The 26161-nt window shown below is 42.7% G+C and overlaps 1 protein-coding gene across 1 annotated transcript in view; it reads left to right on the top strand.

The window, feature by feature from the left end:
• Nucleotides 1-26161, top strand: part of Smg5 (Smg5 nonsense mediated mRNA decay factor) — a 358955-nt gene that overhangs the window by 321179 nt on the left and 11615 nt on the right. Inside the window, exon 12 of the mRNA XM_067137979.2 lies at nt 11860-12121. Within this exon, the coding sequence (XP_066994080.2) occupies nt 11860-12121 (262 nt within the window). The remainder of the gene's footprint in view (nt 1-11859; nt 12122-26161) is intronic.

Raw genomic sequence — 26161 nt, forward strand, 5'->3', positions numbered from 1 at the left:
ATCGTAGGAAAATACGTCTACAATACAATGGTTACAATAAAGCAGTGTGGGCCGATGACCTCCGATGTTAGGCCCCTTAAAACAAGCATCATCATCATCATCATCATCATCATCAATAAAGCAGTGATTTTCAATGTAGTTGAGACTATGCAAAATCCTCTCCGTACAGGCCATGTAGACCCTTGGAGGAGTGGAATGTAAAGGCATGTACTTTCCGTAACCTCGGCACTGGATGGAATAGAGCGGCTAGCTTAATGCTCGGTCGCCGGTGCTCCCAGGAATTAACCGGGTACTCACTTTAGATAGAGACTGAGTGAACCTCAGAACCATATACCGCTCCAGAAGTATTACAGAAATCTTGTTTCTTAAATTTTTCGACTTCCTGACGGGGAATCGAACGTGTGTCCTTCGAGGTGAAACGAGCACGCCTTTGTCGCCTCGTCTAGGCAGCCCCTTCTTGAGAATGTGAATCCCTTGTTACTTGTTTAATAGTGCATCATAATACAAAATTACATGGCAAACACATAGCCAAATATTTTGCATTTACATTTAAATATATCATACATTCATCTTCATTATAGATTGTTATGCCTTTCATTGTTCAGTATGCAAGCCTGTGAAATGACTAACCGCCGCCGCAGTCCCCTATTTCTAACTAGTTATGTGGCATCGTTTAGTTCTACAGTATACCTCTTATATTTAGATAGTTAGAAACTGAGTCTAACCATCGTTGTCTTGGTCTCCCTCTACGTCTCTTACCCTCCATAACAGAGTTCCTATTTTCCTAGGTAACCTATTCTCCTCCGTTCACCTCACATGACCCCACTGCCGAAGGCGGCTTATGCATAGAGCTTCATCCATCGAGTTCATTCCCAGCTTAGCCTTTATCTCCTCATTTCGAGTACCCTCCTGCCATTGTTTCCAATGGTTGTACTAGCAGTCATTCTCGCTACTTTCATGCCTGTTACTTCTGATGAATGAATAAGATTTACAGAGTCCACCCAGCTTTCACTCCCGTAAAGCAAAGTTGGTCCGAAAACAGGCGGTGTAGTTTCGTTTTGAAACTGACTTCTTTCTTACAGAATGCTGTTGTCGCTACTGTGAATTCATTGTATTAGTGTTGCTGCATCTTGATGACTATACTACCATCCTGAGAGAACACACATCCTGAATACTTGAAATTATCTACCCGTTCTAGCTTTTTATTCTCAAACTGACCTTAAATGATCATATTTCTTGCCTACCGATATTAATTTAGGCTTGGGAAGGCTAATTTATTTTTCTACCATACTCATTGCACCTATTTTGGAGTTCCGATGTATTAGACTGCAGGTTTTCAACACAATCTGTCAATAAGACAAGGTCTTCGCCATAGGCCGAACTGCTTACTGTATTTTCACCTAACTGAATCCCATTTATGTAAACTGTGAACAATAACTGTGAAAGATTACAGCCATGTCTAATCCCTGTAAGTACATTGAACCAAGAACTCGTTCTGCCATCAATTTTCATTGCAACCCAGTTGTCAACATAAACGCCTTTGATTGCTTGTAATAATCTACCCTTAATCCCATGGTCCCCCAGTAGGCGAACATATTTTCTCACGGTACTCTGGTATATGCCTTCTCTAGATCTACTGTATGAAACATAACTGTCTATTCCTCTCGCAGTATTTTTCAGTTACCTGGCGCATACTGAAAATCGATCCTGACGCCTCTTTGTGTTCTCAAACCACACTGGTTTTCATCCAACTTACTCTCAACGACTGGTCGCACCCTCCCTTCCGTATGCCAACGAACATCCCGCCTGGCATACTGATCAATGAAATGCCTCGATAGTTACAAAGAGAGAAAAAACTATTGCGACATTTTTATTGGCAGTTTAAATTTGCGTTATTAGGGGAAATTGCAAAGGTAGAGAGCATTCTACAGTAAATATATAGTTGTTTGCGATGTAATTCACTTTGCGGCTACGTTGGTCCCCACTTGTAACATTTCTATTTTTTTTTAATTTTATTAATATTACTAGCAAATGTACCCATGCTTCGCTACGGTATTCTACTGTGTACATTGTATACGGATTTCTACGTAAATTACTGTACACGCAGAGAATGAGATTGTATTAAATTGTATGTCTCTTAGCGTTATCCGAGAAACATCACGAGGTGGTCTTCATTTGCTCTTTCCGATGTAAGCTGCGCGTTGAAGAGTTTTAATTATGATGGCAGGCCACGTTTCCTACTGCCGTTCCCAATCGAGTGTGGAAGTTTCCACTTTAATGGCAGGCTCACTTGCCTACTGCCATTCACAGTGGAGTTGGAAGTTGTCATTATGATGATAAGGCCACTTTTCCTAATGCCATTCACAATCTAGTTGGGGAATTTGTTTTATAATGGCGGGCAGCTGTGCCTACTGGGTAAGGGAGTTTTTACCAAAATTGCAGGCTCCCTTGCCTACTAGCCATGAAGTCGAGAAGGGGATATTTCATTACAATTTTACTAATGCCAGTTACCGTGGAGTAACTTTCCTACCGCCAGTCACAGTCGATGAAGGGAGTTTTGATTACAATTGCAGACACTTCTCCTACTGAAAGTCCCTATCGACTGCTATGCATGTATACGGAAGTATATGCAATTATATAATCGCAGATCATTTCGAGATTAATTGGTGCTGAACGGTCTACATGGCTGGCCCTGTGATATGACCGATATGCGATTAGGGTCGCGCAGCTGTGAGCTGGCATTCGAGAGATAGTGGTTTCGAACACCACTGTCCGCAGCCCTGAAGATGGTTTTCCGTGATTTTCTATTTTCACACCAGGCTGTACCTTAAGGCTATGGTCGCTTCCTTCTCACGTTTATCCTTTTTCTATCCTATCATCGCCATAAGATCTACTTGTGTCGGTGCGACGTAAAGCAAATTGTAAAAAAAAAGATACAAACGGGAAGGGCGATGAATGAAAAAAGAATGTAGTCCAAGAAAGTGAAAGCAATGCCAAACTCCGTTGGGATTCCGTGATCTCTACACGTCTCTCATAGAATGTGTCTCCGAGGGGAGTGTGTCGCGTTGTAGTGTGGCAAAGTGTCAACACTGCGGATTTTTACCTGCGTTTCTGTGTTTGACACGGGCTATAGTCTTGCTAAGCTATAATTATATGAAATAAATTAGATTTAGAGAATTTATTGGGGCGCATCACCTTTCAGAGAGAATTGTCGTCGGTCTGTGTATTACAGTATCTCCAGACAATTTGTGCAGTAGACATATAAAGAGATTATTTCGGATATTGCTTATGGTAAATTATAGTTATCACTTACCTGTCAAATTAAGCTATAGTTTTTTATAGCTTCACTTAGTCCAAGGAATATCCTTTTGACGTTTGCAAATTGATAAAGCTATGTGATTCTTCTTCCGCTTTTCCCACACCTGTGGGTTCGCGGGTGCGAACAGTGTCGCACATGTGGATTTGGCCCTGTTTTATGGTCGGATGCTCCTCCTGACGCGGTGTAATCACTATTGCGTGTTCCTGTAGTAGTTGGTAGTGTCGTGTGTTGTCTGAATATAAAGAGGAGAGTGTTAGGACAAACACAAACACCCAGTCCCCGAGCGATTAAATCCGCGACCTGGTCGGAAATCGAACCCGGGATCTTCCGAACCGAAGACTTCAACGGTGACCATTCAGCCAAGGAGTCGGACAAAGCCATAAGTAGTTGTCGGTCGAAAAATATTACTCTTATTTAATCACAATTTTTAGATGTGTAAGTAGTCCCTATCTTGGTACCACACTGTATTCACAGCTGTTGCGACCTCGTATGTGTTGGCGTTTTAGTGTCTGTCGTATTGCTGGCATGCCAGCGCGCGCTGCCCGTCATAAACCCGACCCTATCCTGTCCTCCTGTCCCCAGCACTGCAGACGACGTCGAGTCTAGCCGAGGAGGAGAGAAAATGGCGAGTTCATTTACATGGAAATGAGATGGAAATTGTTGGTATATTTTCGACGCCGGTTATTATTATGGTTTAATACTTGCATGCAATATAATCCCTTCATGTCTGCGGGGAGAGAAGTCGGCTAATAGGTTGTTATCCGGTTGGTAAAATGCCCATATGACGTCCTCGCGGGAGAGCTAGCTTGCTGTACAGAATGTCACCACATGCGTATTGAAGCCGTACACACAAACTGACATTCTCCATAGGGGTGAACAATCCTAGCCCTGCCTCCGTGATATCCTCAACACTATTAAAATACAGTACTCTCATTTAGTTCGAAGTTATACCGATTATGTAGCGTTGTTGGTTGAGGTGTTTAGCCTTCTATGTTTAAGGTTGTGAATCCCGGTGCAGTTTGTTGTTATTTAAGAATATTTTAAAAGCGAGACACCCCTATCATCAGATCCAATGACAAATTAACGACCTTATTTTTTTAAAGGCAAAAGTCCGACATTCCTTCATTTTTTTTACAATCTGCTTTACGTCGCAATGACACAGATAGGTCTTACGGTGACGATGGAATAGGAAAGGGCTAGGAGCTGGAGGAAGCCTTAATTAAGGTAGCCCCAGCATGTGCGTGGAGTGACAATGGGAAACCACGGAAAACTTTCTTTAGTGGGGTTCGAACCCATTATCTCCGGAATGCAAGCTGATAACTACCACAGCCCCTCCCTTGGTTATTATATTGTTCCCAATGGAGAGAACGTTAACATTATTATTATTATTATTATTATTATTATTATTATTATTATTATTATTATTATTTAAAAAAATGAAAATCCACAGCCTGTTTCCAGTCATTCGACCGGGTCAGGAATGGAATGAATGAAGCCCCCATCTAGCGGCGAGGATAGGAAATGTGCCGGCTGCCGAAGCCTGTCGCACTCCTCTGGGGCAATGATTAATGAAATGAATTCGGAGAGTATGGCTGGAATGAAAGATTACAGGGAAAAACGGAGTACCCGAAGAAAAACTTCTCCTGCCTCCGCTTTGTCCAGCACAAATCTCACATGGAGTGACCGGGATTTGAACCATGTCAGGCGATATCGGCATGTGAAAGAACTCTTGACGTTCCCTTTTGATTCGTTAGTGACCATTTCGGTTCGATACCATCATTTTTGTTTTATTTTGTAGTTCATTTCCTTCGTTGAATAAATAATTTTGTTTTATTTTAAATTTCTTTTCCACGTAATTTGTTCAGAGAAGATGTACTTCCTCTTACAACAAAAATCACCATCACCACCACTCTGTCGACACATTTGTTGATTACCCGCCAAAATCAATTAAAACTCGGCCATAGATCGCCCAAGAAAGATCCGGTTTAATTTGCCGTTTGGTAGGGAAAAACGGAACATTGAAATCGATGGACAGGCATCCTAGATGGCGTCACATTAAAATAGCTGCACACGATAGTTAATAATTTAGTGTGGTTATCGCTAGCCTGGTGCAGCCTTTGTAAGGCAGACCCTCTGACGAGGATGGGTGACATCTGCCATGTGTGGGGAACTCTGCGTGTTATTGTAGTGGAGGACAGCGTTACGTGTGGTGTGCGAGTTGCAGGGTGTTGGGGACAGTACAAACACCCAGGCCCTCATCTGGGAATTAACCATTGAAGGTTAAATCTTCGACCCGATTGGGAATCGAACCCGAGGCACTCTGAACCGAGGGCGACTACGCTGACTATTCATCCAAGGAGTAGAACACGCGATAGTTGAGATATTATTATTATTATTATTATTATTATTATTATTATTATTATTATTATTATTATTATTATTCAGTTGATGCTGTAACTGTTGGGGATCCAACCAGCCTTCGGGCTGAGGGCATTATTATCGATATCATCTTTTTGTGATCTCTTCTTTTTACAGGGATATTTTTCAAGACACTGAATTTCGTAGTTACACTTCAACACTTTTTCATTTTACGATCATTGATTGCTATTATTTTAGGCAGAATATTTCAAATAATAAGCTGCATCTGCAGTGTGTGAAACGTTTGTTATCGTACATCTGACTGCATATTTACTGGGTTAGAAATAGAAAATACCTCGGCATTGTGGGTAAGATTATTATAACGACTTTTTTTATTTTTTATTTTCTGCGACTAGTTGACAGGAAGCGTTTGGACGTGCCAAGTTAAGAATTGTTACCCTAGTTGCTTAGGTGAACATCTCTCTCTTTTTAGCATTGTGAATTATAACGGACCTTTATAGCCCCATACTCTTCCAACAGAGACTATGGCGGTTGCCAAATGGTGATATTTAGCCGTAGAACGTTGCGATTGTCAAGTCAACGAGAAAACAAACTTTATTGAGAATTACGGCTTTATTAAATATCGTCTTTCTTTAGCGAGGCGAAACTCCTATTTCTTCATACATGTTGGTGATAAATTTTTGACGTCAATGTCTCGAGAACGAAATCATCAGGCAGTTTTCTGTAATTCTCACTTCAAGTATACTTTCCCGCTGTCACTGGAGTTGTGTACAAAAGAATCAGAAAGGAGATGCTACAAGTAAAATGATGTGAAGAGTCTCCAAGAAAATAGCTTTTTGATTCAAGTAGATAAGAACATTTACTCGGCGAAATTATTGTTTGATTCATCAGCCAACATAACCCAGTCCGATGCCGAGAAAGAAGCGATATTCTTCATAAGGCGAGTTCCCATACATAAATATTTTAGGTATTTCATTTCATGTTTCGCATTTTAGAGGGACGGATAATTCTAATGAAAGCTATGTACACCAGTGTCCAAAAGTTAAACATAAGTTACGAGTAAGCAGGGCAACAGGAAATAGACCGAAAATCGCACGAAATATGCCCCTTACGTGTTCGCTCTGTATAGGAAAGGAGTGTTCCCTGCTTTGTCTAGTGGCGTAACCGCAAGGTAAACACAGCCAGTGCCTGCGCCCCTTATTCCCTCAGTCGTGTTTGCCCTGTCATAGTGTGCGGAGTTTAGCCTCATGGTGTGCGTGACAACATAATGGCACACCGCCATTTGGACCCCGTTTTGCAGGGCAGAATACTCGGCCGCTTGGAAGCAGGCCAGACAGAGACCGAATTCCCGTCGCGCATTAATCTGGAGAGAACCGGGTAGCCGATACAACCACTGGAACATTGTGGAACGGGACCAGTATGGCGGTGGTGACGTTATGGTGTGGGGCGCCATCATGTTCAATGGCCGTGCGGACCTGCACATCTTCATAGGTTGTCCGAGGAACACTGTTAACGCTCGGAGATACAGGGATGAGGTACTGAGACCACATATTCGACTCTTCAGAGCTGCGGTTGGTCCAGATTTCCTCTTAATGGACGATAATGCCCGACCGCACCGCGTTGCTCTGGTGGATGAATTTCTGGCTGGGGAAACATTCGTCGCATGGACTGGCCAGCGAGGTCTGCGGATCTGAATCCTATAGAACATGCCTGGGATGCATTGGGGAGGCGAATTGCATCCCGTCAGCCTCCACCAAGGACCTTCCAAGACCTTCGCATTGCCCTTTCGGAGGAATGGGATCGACTGCCACAAGAGCTCTTGGACCATCTGATAGAGAGCATGCCATGTCTCTGCGAAGTATGTGTGGCCTATAGGGCTAACCATACACCCTATTGACAGCATATTTTGTTGTGGAAGCCATTGCCAAGTTTTGTTAGTTGTTTTCAAAGGTGTACCTTAGCAGAACCTTTCTGACACTGTTTTTTTATACAAGTCGTGTGACATATGGTGTGTGAGTCAGCTTCCCTTTGTTCAGCAATCCGTCTGACATTCCTAACATTCCTATCAGGCGGTATGGCCTCGTTTAGTGATTATGCTGAACTTTTGGACACTAGTGTATGTTCAAGGAAAGATTTGAAGGTATAATTAGCGACTGTGCATAGATGTCAAGCATGCAATGAATACTAATTAGTTCGGATACCTTACACTGTAATCTCTTGTGTCTTGTTTGTTCCTATCACGTGGTGTGATTTACGTGTATACCAATAATAGACTTCGTAGTAATTCTTAGTCGTATGCATGCTTCATGTGTTAGTCGTTTATTTAGCTAATGGAGGTATATTACAGTAGAGTGAGTCTCGTGCTATTTGGCACCGAAATGTGCCCTCAGTATTTCGGTGCAACTGGATAAAAAGTACTATTTAGTTGAATAACGTCAGTTAATGACTGCCGTTTAGGAAGAGGGCGCGTGTGTGTGTTGTCTGTGTGTTAGTAGTAAAAGGCAGTGAACGCGCGCTCTAGATTTTATTTTACGATCGTCACATCCCACCCCTTTATGAATAGAGACGACCCTTCTCCTTCCACTATGCCTCTTTTTTTTCTCTCTCTCTCTCATTCTCTGGCAATCTTCCATCTACTGCGCGAAGTTAAAGGAAACGGAAGTTCTTTCTTTCCTTTCCCCCTCCCTTAGTGCGAGAAATGGTCCATGAGGCTGCTGGGGATGAAGTAGGGACGGACAATAAAGAATACGGAACAACTCCGCCCAGGCAATTGAAAAGAAAGTGGATAAAACTTCTTTCTGTCTGTTGCCTGTGCCTGGTTTGCATGCATTTTGCAGGAAGTGCCTCTCCCTCCTATCTTCTCCCTCGCCTGGTCTGAAGCGAGGAGTTTACAGCTGTGTCTTTTTAGCTCGTACAAATTGCAGTCCAGAGCTCTTGAGTGTGTCAAACACGTCATCAAGCCCCTGGGTCTCTATAGCAACCTCTTAATATTACACTTCTCCTCGCTGCTGCGCGGCGTATGCACTAGTTTGTTGCTTGGGGATGGACGACGAGAATGTTCCTGATAATTTTTTTTTTTTTTTTTCTATTTGCTTTACGTCGCACCGACACAGATATGTCTTATGGCGACGATGGGATGGGAAAGATCAAGGAATAAGAAGGAAGCGGCCGTGGCCTTAAGGTACAGCCCCAGCATTTGCCTGGTGTGAAAATGGGAAACCACGGAAAACCATCTTCAGGGCTGCCGACAGTGGGGTTCGAACCCACTATCTCCCGATTACTGGATACTGGCCGCACTTAAGTGACTGCAGCTATCGAGTTCGGTAATAAATATTTTTATATTTCGTACTTGTAATTTGAGTATATTTATTATTGACTTTCCTGTTGAAGTTTGTTGTGATCTTGATCGTGCACTTATTTTTGCATTTTGGATGGGAAGAGAGAGATCATCACCTTACTTCTCGCCAAGGCGGCCACAGTTCAATTACCGGCCAATGCACGTGGGATTTTTAATTGGGAGATCGTGTCTCTATGGATCGGGTTTCGTATAGAGCTGGAGGTTCCTAGGCTATGATCACAGTATGAGCAGTTACTGAAAACTACAAGCTTGCTTGCTTTTCGCATTTTTTTCTTCTTCTTGCTAGTTGTAGTGCAGTTGGTTATATGTTCTCTTCCTGTCCGGAAGGTTGCGGGAGCGAATTTCTCGTCTTCTAGTCATTTAACATTCTAGAATGCTTAAATGTGAGAGTCTTTGACAGTAGAGTTATTAGCTCCCTAAAGAACACCATACGGAGGCGTAAAAGTAAATTTCAGTATTCCGACCCCTCTCTGACCTATAATATTTAACGATTTTAAATATTATTATAATTATAATTGTTATTACTATTATAGTGCCCTTGGTGAGAAAGTTCAGCAGGGTTGACTTCTGGGGTACAATCAAATAGTCGTCCTTCTGTTTCTGAGGGGGCAGTTTCAATTTCGGCTGGGGTCGATAGCGTCTGATGTGTTTGAATGTAACAACTCCGAGTTGTTGGCTCTCTGCACATTAAAGAACTCCTGTAGGACAAAACGCCTGTACCCAGGACTCTTTTATAATCTATAGCAATTGAGGGGAAGTTAAACAATATTTATATTGTCTTGCAGATACGTTTCTAACATTCAACATAGACCCGCTTAGTTTTGCTCAGTGAAAACCTCAGAAGCTATTGTTCTGTAAGTGCATAGTGAAGGGCCGGCGAGAGAAGGTTGAGGAGTATGTATGATCATCCGTACAGTATAATTCATTATATTGTAATACTGGTTGGTAAAACTTATCATTTTAGCTATATATACAGCACTCTTTGTATGGCTTAGCATTGGGTCTTTTCACTCTGTTCTAGAAAAAATGCTGGATTGGTGTGGTGTTTCCCAATCTCAGGTTCAGTTAGTAATAGATGCAAACCCTTCATTACAAATGTTTATCGGAAAACTCCTAACAATGAAAGAGAGCTGATGATGAAAGGGGTTTTAAGTCGTTCGGGATCTCTAGGGCGATGTTTGAATGATAATTAGTAATTAGCTTATGAAAAGCCGTGTCTCCATCAACGCTCATGCTCAGTTGGAAAGCCAGCATTTCTAGCTGTAGTCCGACAACGCAGTTTCCGTTGCAGAAAACATTTTCTACCTTATCCCACTCCTCCGGACAGGCTTTCTAGAGACCTTTCATAGTATGTCTATTTCCTAAGGCCCTAATGCACAAAAGTCCATGGGTCACCCTTAGGGTGCTTTTAGCAGAATGTCAGTAAAAGGAATTGCACGGATTCCAGTTTCCATCCATTCTCTCTAAGAACAGACGAGTCGAACGAGAGGTGTGGCTGGATGCTTTATCTTGATGTACCCATACCTGATTTTTCGCCCTCCCATGCATTGCTGGGATATCTGTGTTGTAAATAGGTATTAAAACCTCTTGCTGATAGTATGTAGAGTTCACCTTCACATTATTAGCGACACAGCGAATTATTAATTTGCCATTGTAGCCGTATCCAATGATGATCATGAAACGCCTTGGAAAAATTTCCTGGCATTCGTTGTACAATGTTTGATATTTGTTTTGTCTCTAGGGCTGTGGTAAATTGAGCGGGGTTTGTTACAGTCGCTAAGGTACACATATGCTTCGTATAATGTCACCACATTTTTCCATCTATCCCCTGCCAGGTAGCACTCATACTGCTTCATTGCGTTAGTGCGACGTTCCGAAATGTGACGAGACATGAACTTGTGAACTCGGCGCTTATGCCGCTTTTCTAATTGCAGGTTCTTGTCGATTGTCGTGTTAACTGTTCAGACATTCCCAACTTACGCGCGATAGTCTTTTGCGGGGCAGGGTACCACCCGACACAAGGGCCTTCACTTTCCTCACCGCCTCTGGTGTACGGCTGGTCGCTTTTCCCCTCTGGAATTAAGCCCAGTCGGCCTTTGCCTTTTTATTCAATACAGCACGGATCCCGTTCTTTGGTATCAAGAAAGCACGCTACTTGCACATTACTTGGATTACAGAGTAGCTATATTTAACATCGGAAAGGGCTGTTATGTAGTCCTCCCAGGAAGGGTCAATCCGCTATATTTAACATCGGAAAGGGCTGTTATGTAGCCCTCCCAGTAAAGGTCAATCCGCTATATTTAACATCGGAAAGAGCTGTTATGTAGCCCTCACAGTAAGGGTCAATCCGCTTCGTAATCGTTGCAGCTAATGTCACGCAACTCTAAACACACGTTCTAAGTACTGGCGTGAGTCATCGCTCCCAGTTTCGACGTGCCCAAATTGATAACAGCGCCGCCAGCGGCCTTCAAACTCGTCAACAGAGATCCCGAACGACCTTTTGTAGAATATATCAACCGCGCCATTGAATTCCATTACAAGATTAATTACTTTCTGATATGATTCTATATTATGGCCCTATCAAGAATGTCCATCGAATAATTATTTTTCAAATTGTGTGATTCTGCTCTTAATAAATGTCAAAATAGGAGGTGTGTTTGGCAGACATTAAATAGAATAAAGCTGAATTAATTAGATATGGCATATCGTGTGTTTTGTAACTGCGGTACTTGTTTATTGCTAATTTTAAGTTTCGCTGTTGTAATTGAATGGAGTGCTAACTTTTGTTTTTCTTTCTCTGAAGGTGAAAAGTGATGAAAACCCGGCTGAATTTAACAGCAAATTGGTGATTGTTGGTGGGGTACCCGTCCGGGCAGATCCTCTTCAAAAACACATGGGTGAACTATGGTTGAGAGCTGAAGTCAGCAGTCTGGAGTCTCGGCGGTCACGTCGCCCCAGATTTTCTCCGTATCTTGCTGTGGATGCAGAAGCTCTTACGTACCATCTTCACCTAGTCAAACAACTAGTGGGCGCTCGTAAATTCATCATACTAATTCCTCATGTTGGTAGGTATTTAATGTTATTTAGTTATTTAGACACTTCAGTGATATAAACATTTTGTTCATTGATATTAGTGCACTTACTGTACGTATTTTGAAGGTGTCTTAGGTTTACGATATTTGAAAATAATTATAATGTAAACTTAGGGCTGCATGTTCACTTAAAATCATAGTTATCAGGGCGTTTGGGATTATTTAGGATTCGAGCTAGAAGTGGATTGAGCTGCTCATTTCAGATGATCATTGACTTATTAATAATAGAGTACTCAGATGTAAAGGAAGACATTTCAAGGAGAGAACTATGCCACGAGAGAGTACTATAATTAAGAAGCGTAAAAACCTCTCACCGGGCGAGTTGGCCGTGCGCGTAGAGGCGCACGGCTGTGAGCTTGCATCCGGGAGATAGTAGGTTCGAATCCCACTATCGGCAGCCCTGAAAATGGTTTTCCGTGGTTTCCCATTTTCACACCAGGCAAATGCTGGGGCTGTACCTTAATTAAGGCCACGGCCGCTTCCTTCCAACTCCTAAGCCTTTCCTATCCCATCGTCGCCATAAGACCTATCTGTGTCGGTGCGACGTAAAGCCCCTATCATGTAAAAAAAAAACCTCTCGGTGTTGACATTTCCATTATTCGACTGCCATGAGCGAGAATAGTTCCATTTGTGTATTCCACAAGGAGGCTAACTATCACAAGAGCCAATACTGATCATTTACTATTGTTTATTGCTGCTTTCTCCTTGGGGATACGATAGTATTAAAGAGCTTAACTTCATTCCTGCGAAACATACACATGCAATATTGTGCCCATAAAAAGGCACGACCTAAACAAGTCACATACGACAAAAAACCTCATAAACGTCGTTTTTCCACTTACTATAGTTTACCTCTGACGTCCAGAACTATGCCGTACGATATCGTTTCCATTGCTGAATCAGGTTTGCTGCATTATTACCAGTCTGAGCATTCCAATCTCCCATTATCATGATATGGTCATTATTGTCTTTTGGTTTGTCTATGGTTTTCTGCAAAGTGCAGTAGAAGTTATCCTTCTCAAATTCTTTCTGATCCTCAGTCGGAGCTTATATTTAAGCTTTCTAGAATGTTACTTTAGTGCTCAGTGCTTCAATTAAGATGATATCACCTCTTTCTTTAAGATTGATTAGTGTCAGTCAATGGATGACCCCGAAAGAGGAACTCCCTCCTGGCCATGTTACAGAATTGGAGAGCACTGAATAGACTGCGTTGTGGTGTTACGCGGGGCAGGGTCAACCAGAAGAATTTGGGTTTCGAAGTGGACAGTACCTTGTGTGTATTTGGAGATTAGCAGACCACAGCTGCAATGTAGTTTATGCCCATTCAGTTGCACAACAGAAGACTGGTTAAAGCGAAGCCAAATGCACTTGATGTCGCAAGTTTTGGGCTCACATAGTTTAATGTAGCTCTTCATCACTGGAGAATTTATATAATGATTTATGGTTTATGTCCTTTCCTCACATTTAATTTAAAACTTATGTATGCTTCTGACACGATATAAACTTCTTTCTTTGGCTAACTGATCTCTGCTTACTCCAGAGTACTTCAGGTATATACTCTCTTTAGCTAAAGATCCCCATTGTCTTCTTTTTTTTGTCTGACTAATTTCCATACATCTTCATTGTAGACTGTTATACCTTTCACCGTTCAGTCTGCAAGCCACTGTTAATGTACTAAACGCCGCCACAATCCTCTGTTTGTAGCTAGTTTGGTGTCCTCGTTTAGTTCTATACCTGGTATCTTTAAATCTTTAGAAATGGAGGCTAGCCATCGTCGCCATGGTCGCCCTCTAATTCTCTTATTCTCGATAACCCAGTGCATTATTCTCCTAGGTAATCTACCCTCTACCGTTCACTTCACATGACCCCACCACCGAAGCCGGTTTAAACGTAAAACTTCATCCATCAAGTTCACTTCTAACTACAGATAGTCACAAAAGTCTACATACACCTCCTACAATTTCAAAATATAGGATATTGTAAGGATATTTGCCTGTTTAACACTCGTAAACTAATTCTAGACAATTTAATAGTCTATTTTACCCATGCATGTCCTGTTCAACAAAATACTTCCTGGAAGACATAAAGAAATAGCAAAAGAGCATCTCATAAAAGTCAACATACACCTGTGAATTAATACACTGTTTACATCTTGCGAGGGTTAAGGAGGGCCATGAGTCAGTCTAGCTCCAACCATCGAGGTGTGCACTTGTGACAATGCGGTGGTAAATTGAGTAACTATGCCTAGAAAAGAAATATCCATGGATATTCGTAATTTAATAGTGAATTGATATTATGAAGGTAGATCTTACGGGAATATAGCGGATATTGTGGGGAAGACTCGTGCAACTGTTCAAACAATTGTGCGCAATTTCAATTTGGATGGTAATGCGATGAATAAATCATGTTCTGGCCGTCCACGCATATTAAATGACCGTGATGTTCGGTCAGTCTTGAAGACAGTGAAGTCCAATCCACGAACAAGTGCCCCTAAAGTAGTGACAGATATTGCAAACACTACACGTAAGTCTGTACAACTCGAAACTGTAAGAAGGATTTTACGGACAAACGGATATCGAGGACGAAATGCAAGACGTAAACCTCTAATTACGGAGCAGAATCGGAGGAAGAGGAGAGATTTTGCCATAGAGCATCTTGGGAATGATGTTACGTTTTGGAAACGAGTTCTCGTTACGGATGAAAGTCCATACAAAGTATTTAGAGCAGATGGCAGTGGCAAAGTATGGCGTAAAGCAAATGAAGCCATGAAAACTGAAAATCTTTTACCAACCGTCAAACATGGTGGAGGTTCTGTGATGGTATGGGGATCAATGGCGGCGGCTGGGGTGGGGAATTTGGTTTTTATTGATGGCATAATGGATCACAGGGAGTATCTCAACATATTACGACAATGTCTGAAAGCGTCTGCTACCAAACACTACTGCAACCATTCCAGAAGAACACTAAACATCAAAATGAAAACCAGCACAATACTTACCGTAAGGGCAGTAGTACAAAATATGAAGCGTAGAGGACATAAGCATAAAGGAAAAAGGCCAGGGTTGTTGCCAGGTATATATTGCTAACTACCAAATGAGAGATCAGATTAAATTTTAAAATAAGAAAAATTTACTTAGTAAATAAAATTTGAAAATCGGTATAATATAAGAACAGTTAGAAATAGATATATTCTTTTTCTTAGAAAAATTAAAATCAATTAAACTAAGAGAGAAACAGGATTTTAAAATAATATGGAAATCAAGGTGAAATGAATATCACATTAAACATAGGCTTCCACCAAAATTAAGGTTTGAAAATTCATAACTAACTTGTTACCTGACGTACAGAAATATTAAAAATTTATTTAAAATTTGGTTGCAACCGATATGCGGGCCCGCGATATAAATTCTGTTTAAAATTGAAATTTGCTACACTACAAACAGGAAAGAGGATACACGGACAAGAAAAACACACACAATAGCGTACAATTAAAAATCAGTGGCTCCAACCGCGAATTAAAAAACTACATAATTAAAGGAAACCAGATTAAATAATAATAAAACAAGGTGGGTAACTATCCCAACCAAATTAGAAAATATCAATGGAAAAGATACATAATGCGTTCCCACATAATAATAGAACTCGGAGCACACCCCAGGACTGACATTTACAGACGCCAAGCCATCCTCTCATCATAATCATCAAAGCCACCAAAATAAATAACGTGTCATCAGATAAGATAAGAAAGCGGTGACCATCATGCAATAATAACAATGGCAAGAAGCCGCAAACAAAGAGCAGAATGAGACAGGCAAACGTAAGGAATTTGGCATATTTAAAGTTCAATATCGACCAGCAAATTTCAATCTTTTACAGACTCAAACTTATTAAAATCATAATAAATTTTTTCATTACTCCCATGGGTTACAATACGAAATTACATTTACTTCTGTTAAACAGTATGCCAACTGCCTAAATAATTTAGAATGGAGGGGGCTTTTGATCACGCCAAGATGCATATATGAGGTGTCATTTAATGTAAGTCCCAACAATGCAAATAACGATCACATCTAAATAATAACCAAGTTGAGGCAATAGTAACAGGTAGAAGGTAAATACGAACAACGTAGAAAATTAGGGAGGTAAATATAATTAAATGAACAGAATAATAATAATAATAAAGTCGACAATAATAATGATAATAAACACCACCAAGAATGAGTAGGCAAACAAGATACGAACCACAACACAGTAAGTTTAAACAACACCCACGAACTACAGCCTCATACACGCATACCTAGCGATTCCAAGTTCCCGTAAAATTTTGTTACATACTTTTACAAATTTAAATCCTATCCGTTACGGTAAATTTTGTTACCAGACGTTTACAGCTTTTGATTAACCAACAGACATTTCGAAGATGTGCTCCTTGGCTGTACAAGCTCACTTGAATAAACTATGCTTTACAGTACTTACTTGGGTAGGGTTAAGATATCCAACTTACAACACATTTTGCACATCCCATCTAGTTAACGGTAAACACTCATATGAAATTTTCTTCTTACACCAATAACAAGGAATTAAGGCTGGAGCACACTGATAAATATTTTTAAAAAATTAAAGGGCATAGCCCTGAGGTTGTCGACGTTATCCTTCAGAGTCAAGCTCCATTATTAAAGCGCTGCGATCCCGCAACGATGTCATTTCAGCAGCTCGGCTTAACGTAGCCATGTTGAATACTCAACCACCAGAGTCCGACTGGTCTCTCTCACAGAGAAGGCGGAAGTGGCAGAATTCCCATGATTCAAAGCCCGCACCACGAAGGCGCGCAGAAATCAAACGGCAATTCAGCGAATCACATTAGTCCAGCCAAATGTCCAGCAAATACGTAACAATTAGGGATATAGTTTTGAATTAAATGCTGATGGTAAATTCCACAGTTAGGCAGCAGTTCCAACAATGGCCGATAATGTAGATAACGGCTCGATACGCAAGCAGACATGCCAGATAAATAAAAAAATCTCGTAAATTTTTTGATGTTATAATTCAGTTATGTCCAATAAATATTAGTTCCCATTTTCACGTAACAATTTTATCAATATAAAATACAGCATGCAACAAAACAACCTGCCACAATACATAAATTAAGAGGCCTATATATGCTACAATGAAATACGATGATAGTTCTCAATCACAGTATATATATATATATTGTGGCTACTCTGACCACTACTCTTATACCTTCATATCTTCCACACAATATAAATAAAATTTGTTTGAGCGCCAGTTGCTTTTTTAAGAAAAACAACAAAATTCGGTAGAGCATACCTCTTATATCAATTATCTCAAGGCGTGAGGTGATAAACTCACATATTTGGCAATATACAGGGATATGGATCAGGACAATATTAAATTACTGTTGCATTTCCACAATTGAGGATTGTACATGGAACTTGAATCACTTATTATAATTAAAAAATAAAACTGAGTTTATGACTAAATTTACGTCACAATGAACAATCATTGACGTCTTTTAATTTAACAAAAGAAATATATCGTGAGATTTGCGGTACTAATAAAAGGAAAATTTAATCTAAACAAAAAAAACTATTGGCATGAACTTGAAGTGAGATGTGATCTCGCTACTGATTACATTCTTCTTCATGTTATGAATGCATAACATGTCTGATGCTTTAATTACCTGTTGTCTGCATACACCGCTGTTGAACTTGAAATTCTTGGGAAAACCTGTGAGCTGAAGTCGGGAGCCGTCTGTTGTAATCTTCTTATATAACAAGGAGTTGGCCTACATACCATGTACGCGTGTAGGGAGCTCCAATGTAATTACGTCCACTCAATATATTATAAGAAATTGTAAAATATTCTTGAAGCACCTTGTGAAGTCCATCCTCACAAGAAGATGATGTTTCTTTATCAGCATAGTACCCGTCTCTGCTCGGATACAACCACCACTTGTAGACCTCCTCGATTATTACTTCTTCAAACACAACTCTTAGCTCTGACCATCACACTAAGACCACTTCTTCCATTTGATACATCTGACTGTTACATATGATCTGCACGATATCAACTGCTTATGAACTGAGTAGATCTGATGAACTGAGTACCTCTCCCTACCGTAGCATCACCTTATATCACCTCGCGATGACGACTCATCTCCCCACTCACTGTTCATCCCTTCCACTTCCACATACAGTAGCTGGCGAATACTGACACTTGGTCGCAATCACGTGTCCACGCACTGATGTCATCAGTCATGTGTCGTCTAAGCGTACCCAAGCGGTCCGAGAATGACTATGCCGAATGCGTCACCGGGAAATCTCCTTGCACAGTTAAACATAGCCTCGATTGCAAAATACTATGCCAGCTCATCTAGCCAAAGTTACAAGCCACATCATGACAATATAAAACCAACAAATCTCACTTACTACAATACAGAATAATTACAAACATATTCACTTAACCTATGATTAAATACAATAATATACGCGATACCTAATTATTACAGTCTAAATGATGAGAAACAGAATATATAAAATCTAATGAATCAGGTTAATAATAATAATAATAATAATAATAATAATAATAAATACAGAATGGAGTCTGTAACCCTGTTGTACGGTTACAATATATATATATATAAGGAACAAACAAACTTACCTCGTTACTGCAAACTTCACAGACTACCCTTCCACCCGTAGTGAAATTGGGATCCCCTGTGATCCACTACTTCAGCCAGTAGGACTTCGGACGATTTTTCTCGGGGCATTGCCGCAAACACACTTCTTTTTCTTTTCCACATCGCAATAAAATAATCACAACACGTTCTGAACAAAAAGCGTACGCGTACAACAGTTCGCATCGAAAGGGGGGTACAGGGCATATGGGTTGTGCAACATAGTTCGACGTTGGCTGGTTCTCGCGTATGCCTAGGAGGAGGAGGAGGGGTTGAAGGCTTCGAGGTCACATTGTTCCTTGTTTCTCCTGATGGAAATTTCCCTAGAACTATTTCTGGTGACTTCTGAGAATTCCCATTTTTGTTCGTGGGGTAAACAGATATTAAAAAAAGAGAAGAATGTTCTGTCGAGCACACTAGCTACAATATAATGCACTGGAAGAAAATCGGTTTTTTGAGAATACAGTCAGAAGGCATCAAATAGGCATTTATACTCCAAATAGGCACAAACCCACTGAAATAGGCATTTATAGGCACAATAGAACCAACGAAATTTAGCTAAAAAGACCCTAAAACGGATTCATATCTCAAAAGCCTACGTTTCTGAACACAGGAATAAAACAGTCAAATAAGCAAATTCCCGTCTCTAGTGATCACACAGGAATTTTGATCAATCGCCATACTCACAGTATTGCCCCTTCAGGCTCTAACTCCCCACTTCAAACTCTGCTCCGATATGGGAGTTATTAAATATTTTTTTTTTTGCTAGGGGCTTTACGTCGCACCGACACAGATAGGTCTTATGGCGACGATAGGAGAGGAAAGGCTTAGGAGTTGGAAGGAAGCGGCCGTGGCCTTAATTAAGGTACAGCCCCAGCATTTGCCTGGTGTGAAAATGGGAAACCACGGAAAACCATTTTCAGGGCTGCCGATAGTGGGATTCGAACCTACTATCTCCCGGATGCAAGCTCACAGCCGCGCGCCTCTACGCGCACGGCCAACTCGCCCGGTTTATTAAATATTGTATTGTCGTGTGCAGAACCAGACCACCTAGCAAGTATATCGCTGATTTGGAGGTTAGGCTTACTAATCACCTGAACATTAACAGAGAAATATCCCTTCCGATTACGATATATTTCGGCCCAATTGCCTCCAGGTGATTGGATTCTTACATGTGTGCAATGTATTGCACCTAGAACGAACACCAGGAAAACGGCTTATTTCATAGACGTCGCGGATAATTTGCTGACGCTCTTCTACTGAAGGGAATGTTATATACCTCCTTCTCATGGATGCTGTTGATGCAGACACTCGACAAACAACTCTACTAACAGTGGCTTTAGAAATTCCAGCATTGTCTCCGACCATTATGTGAAAAGAATCAGTAGCAAAAAATCGTACCTGCAACATTGGAGAAAGAGGTAAGTTTATCTTCGTAGGATATTCCAACCTCACTCGAATTTCGTCAACAACCTTACAAACGACTATTTTCGATAACCTGTATCTATAAAGAAATTCTGCATCCGTCAAATTTTCAAAAGTCATTACGTCGCTGAACTCTTCTTCGATCAGGATTATTGTGTAAAAGATCTAAATAGAGCAATTCCGCATCCAAAGGGAGATTCACAGCAGCCATTTTGGAACAAGTTGCTAAATGCTAATGTTAGCCATTTAATATGGGAAATGGCTGATGTTAACTTTAATACGCAGTTTAACATATGTTAACGTTAACAGTTGTTGATGAAACGCAAATTTCCTTAAATCGTTTGTTAAGATGATTTAACACCTTGTTAAGAACTAATATGTGTTGATGAAACCGGACCTGAGAGGTTCAACTCCCTGGGAACATGCGCAGCGTGAAGGAATGGGATCCAGCTTCCCTAGGTTTCTGGTTGCTACCAGAACCGATGGGCACGATTTTTTTTTTTGCTGTTGTCTTTACGTCGCACTGGCACAGATAGGTCTTATGGCGACGATGGGATAGGAAAGGCCTAGGAGTTGGAAGGAAGCGGCCGTGGCGTTAATTAAGGCACAGTCCCAGCATTTGCCTGGTGTAAAAATGAGAAACCACAGAAAACCATCTTCAGGGCTGCCGACAGCGGGATTCGAACCCAATATCTTCTGGATGCAAGCTCATAGCCGCGCGCCGCTAACCGCACGGCTAACTCGCCCGGTAGGGGCAGAGCACGATTTTAAGCTGGTAAAGTCGATCCTTTTTAGTAGACACGTTGAAGGCGTGTACGGCGAACTTGAGGATCTCAAGAAAATGCGCAACGGTAGTTTGCTTTTGAAGACTCGTATAGCACTGCAAGCCGATCAGTTGCTTAAGTGCGACCACTTTGGCGAAATCCCCATTAAAGTGGAGGACCGCAAATCCTTGAATCTGATTCGCGGAGTTATCTTTCACCGCAACCTTATTTTGAACACTGACGAAAAGTTGATAGAAGACAAAGAACCGTGGTGTGACAAACGTCCGGCCCATTACGCGCAAGGTCAACGGTGAAGAAGTTGCCCCTGGTGCCTTCATTCTCTCTTTCAAATTGTCAGTGTTACCAGAGAAAGTCAAGGTCACAACATCGTTGCGATGTGAGGCCGTACATCCCGCCTCCTATGCGATGCTATCAATGCCAGAGATTCGGACATATGGTATCTCGTTGTTCGAATCAGTCTGTGTGTGGTACATGTGGAAGAGTAACTCACGGCGCGGATGAATGCACAACTCCGTACAAGTGCACTAACTGCTCTGGTCTGCATTCTCCTCGGGTTCTGAACTGCCCGACATATCTGAGTGAGAAGAAGATCCAGGAGATCAAGACCCTGGATGGTCTTTCCTACCAGGAAGCGCGCCGTAAGTTTCATTCCACGAATACACCTGCCCGTACACTCGACTACAGCATGATAGCTCAGAGTCTCCCGGGTTCGTCTTTCACGACATCGTTACCGGCGATGATCGCTGCGCCCAAGGTGACTGTTGCTCCTCAGAGCAAAGTCGTAAAGAGTAAAAGCTCGAAGGGAAGGCCCACCCCACCTTCGACCAACCAGAAGTCTGTGCTGGCTGGCAGTCTTGAGCCGGCACAGTAGGGGGAAGGCTAAGTCTCCACCCGCCCCCCCTCCCCACTAAGAGGTCGGCGAAAGCCGTGCCCTAGCCGGCGGAGGAGGTATCGTAGACCAGGGCTGGGAAATTATCTCCCGGCCCGTCTAAACTCGAAAAGAAGGCGGCGAAGAGGAACGCCCCTACCGGGCGCTCCTGCCCTTCTCCTGCGAAAAGGAAATCATGCCCTCCATCTGGAGGGTATGAGTCTGCGCCAGCAGGTACTCCTGCTCCAAAACCTGCGCGCTCCCCTCGTAGGAGAACTTTCCGCCCCCGGAAAGCGTCGATGTTCTGGGCGTCAACCCCGCCTCTGTCGATGGCGCGATGGACGTCGAGCTGTCATCTACATCTACGGATGTAGATGTTGATATTGTTTAGGTTCACGAGCATCTTGTCCCTCATAACCTAACACTCCTTTCATAGTCCGCACTGTGGTACTGTTACAGTGGAATTGTAACGGTTATGACAGACATTTTGCTGAGCTGCGTCAGCTCATTAGTGAGTACGCGGCGAGTATAGTCTGTATTCAGGAGACAAACTTCAGACCAGGTCATCGTACGGTCTTGAGAAATTTCAGACTATACTCGACAGAACGATATTATGCTCACCGGGCGTCTTGTGGCTTGGGTATTTTTGTTCGTTCTAATACCTATAGCTAAGAGGTTCCTCTGAGGACCCCACTGGGAGCAGTTGCGGTACGGGTACCGCTGCCTGTCATAGCAACAGTGTGTAACGTTTATTTTTCACCAGGCCAGCCTCTTAACATAAATGATGTCACTGATCTTATAGATCAGCTTCCACCTCCCTTCCTCTTATTCGGCGATTTTAACGCCCATCGCCCCATATGGGGCTCTGAGATGCCTTACCCCCGGGGAAGAGAGCTGGAAACATTAGTAACAGAGCTAGATTTATGTATTTTGAACACAGGGGAACCAGCTCAGTGTAGTGTACGTTACGGCACATATTCCCGCACAGGTGTAAGTCTATGCAGCCGAACGTTGGTCCCGCTGTTTCGGTGGAATACACACGATGATCTCTGTGACAGTGACCATTTTTCCATCATCCTTACTTTGTTGAAACAAAAATCCGTCGAGGCTCCTCCTCGATAGATTCTTAAACATGCTGATTGGCCAAAGTACACATCACTAGCTGTCTTTAACGACGATACCAGGCGGACCGTCGGCGAGGAAATAACTTACATCATACAAGTTATTCTTGCTGCTGATGATTAGTCCATTTCCTCCTTATCAGGGGCTCCTCGCCGAAAACTGGTTCCTTAGTGGAACGCCGAAATTGCCGCAGCTATCCAAGAACGCCGTCGCGCTCATAAACGTTATCGTAGGCAGCCTATTTTGATCAATTTGGTAGCATTTAAAAAACTCCGCCGCGTCTCCTGAAAAGAGCTTCACCCCGGTGGAGCTGGACCGGTCGACACCACCACTGAGAGTGTGTGAGACGGGAGGGTTGGTCCGCGCAGCGTCTTCATCTTTTGTACCGGGAATTTCCATTGCAGGCATTGTCGTCACTGAAACACTCTCGATTGCTAACCATCTAGCTAGTCATTTCGCGGATGTATCTGGCTTCGGGAGGAGCCTCCGTGGCTCAGGCGGCAGCGCGCCGGCCTCTCACCGCTGGATTCCGTGGCTCAAATGCCGGTCACTCCAGGTGAGATTTGTGCTGGACAAAGTGGAGGCGGGACAGGTTTTTCTCCAGGTACTCCGGTTTGTCGGTCATAATTCATTCCAGCAACACTCTCCAATATCATTTCATTGCATCTGTTATTCATTAAGCATTGCCCCAGAGGAGTGCGACAGGCTTCGGCAGCCGACACAATTCCTATCCTCGCCGCTAGAAGGGGGCTTCATTCATTCCATTCCTGACCCGGTCGAATGACTGGAAACAGGCTGTGGATTTTCATCTGGCTCCGGGAATTACCATCGTGATTTCCTCGCTCTGAAGCGGGGGGCAGAACGCCATCACCTTAGTTTTGCCACTCAAGTTCCAGAGGACTACAACGTGCCCTTTACGGAGTGGGAACTCCGCAGTGCCTTAGTGCTTTGCAAGGACACGTCTCCTGGACCAGACAATATACATAACCAGATGTTGAAACACCTTAGTGAGGATAGTCTACTATATATCCTTCGTGGGTTCAACTGAATCTGGATAGAGGGTGATTTTCCATCTCAGTGGTGGGAGGGTATAGTCATTCCTGTCCTCAAGCCTGACAAATATCCTAAGTATGCAGGAAGTTACAGACCGATTTGTCTTAAAAACTGCCTGTGTAAGCTATTTGAGAGGATGGTCAATCGCCGACTCCTGAGTACCAGTGTGGTTTTCGAGCCGCTCGCTCGACTAGTGACCACTTGGTACACCTGGAGAGCTCTATCCAGGATGCATTTCTCCGCAAATAGCATTTGGTAGCTGTTCACTTTGACTTAGAAAAAGCCTATGACACCACATGGCGATATGGTATTCCTTCAGTCCTGCATCAGTGGAAATTGCGAGGTCACTTGCCAGTATTTATTGCAAATTTTTTTGTCCCTCCGTCTATTCCGTGTCCGAGTAGGGAGGACTTATTCGCAATATCACCTTCAGGAAAATTGAGTCCCACAGGGATCGGTTCTTAGTGTCACTCTGTTCGCGATTGCCATAAACAATATTGTTGCTCCTCCCGTTTCAGCAGTAATACCGTCGCTATATGTGGACGATTTTGCTCTGCGCTATAGCTTGCGTAATATGGCAGTTACAGAGCGACAATTACAGCAAGCTGTTAGGAGAGTGGAGCAGTGGACCTTAGAACATGGCTTTCGGTTTTCCACCACAAAGACTTCTATTGTCCACTTTTGTTGCCAACGTACTCTTCACCCTTCTCCTGAACTTTATTTAGGAAATTTTGCTATTTCTGTAGTTGATACTTACCAATTTCTTGGGCTCCTTTTCGATAGTACATTATTGTGAGAGCCACACGTGTGGCAGCTAAAAGTGCATTGCACCAAGAAGCTCCATCTCTTGACATTTCTTAGCAGCACTAATTGGGGAGCTGACCGCACGGTGCTCCTACGATTCTATATGGCACATATTTTATTCAGGTTAGACTACGGCAGGGCAGCATATGGCTCAGCAAGACCAAGCGTCCTTGCGAAACAGGACAGCATCCACCACAGCGCGGTTAGGTTGGTGACGGGGGCTTTTTGTACAAGCCCCATAGCTGGCCTGCTCTCTGAATCGGGTGTGCCACCTTTACACCTGAGCGCCAGCAGCTCCTTCTGTCATATGCTACAAATTTGCGACAGATATCATTTCACCCAAGCTAACCTTGTGTATTCAACAATGGACACTGTCAGCTGTACGCTGCTTGTCCTCGAGCAACACGGCTGGTTGGAATTCGCTTGGATAGGAGTCATAGATTGTTTCACGTACCTTCGGTTCCTTGCCTTGTCAGACAACCAAGTGGGGTTCCTCCATGGGTAGTACGACGACCTGAAATAATTCTGGATCTGCACACTGGCCTGAAGGAAAATACGAACTCTTCGATTTATCGGAGGCTCTTTCTGTCCATTGTTGACCAGTATCCATGTTCTGTCGTCGTTTACATGGATGGTTCAAGGACAGAAAGGAACGTGGGCTGTGCGTTTATTGTCGACAATGATAGGTTTCTTTGTGCTCTCCCGGAAACCTGTAGTGTGTACACAGCAGAACTCTATGCTATCTGTGAAGCTCTGCGGTGCGCACTGTCTGATGAGCGCCGACACTTTCTTCTGTATACTGACTCCTTGAGCTCGCTACAGTCCATTGATACCTGTTTCCCTCGGCACCCTCTGGTGCAGCTGATCCAGGACCTGCTGACCGGGTGTTCGCATGCCGGCACGAGAATCACGTTTATGTGGCTCCCTAGCCACATGAGTGTAGAGGGAGATGAGTTAGCAGATAGGGCTGCCAAGGAGGCAGCTACACTGCCCCCATTACCTTACAAGGTTCCAGCAAGTGATATTCGCTCTCGGCTGAGACATTTGGTTATGTCCCATTGGGAGATGGAGTGACAGGCCACTCCACTTCCAAATAAGCTGAGGGCGATAAATGGTACAACGTAGGTATGGGGGACTTTCCTTTGGGCTTCTCGGAGGGAAGTAGTGGTATTATGTCGTCTTCGGATCGGCCACGGTATACTAACGCACTCCCATTTATTGAAAGGAGAACCCCTCTGGTGTGTACTTGCGATCTTCTT

The sequence above is a fragment of the Anabrus simplex genome, chromosome 1, assembly GCF_040414725.1.
Source record: "Anabrus simplex isolate iqAnaSimp1 chromosome 1, ASM4041472v1, whole genome shotgun sequence".
NCBI lineage: Eukaryota > Metazoa > Arthropoda > Insecta > Orthoptera > Tettigoniidae > Anabrus > Anabrus simplex.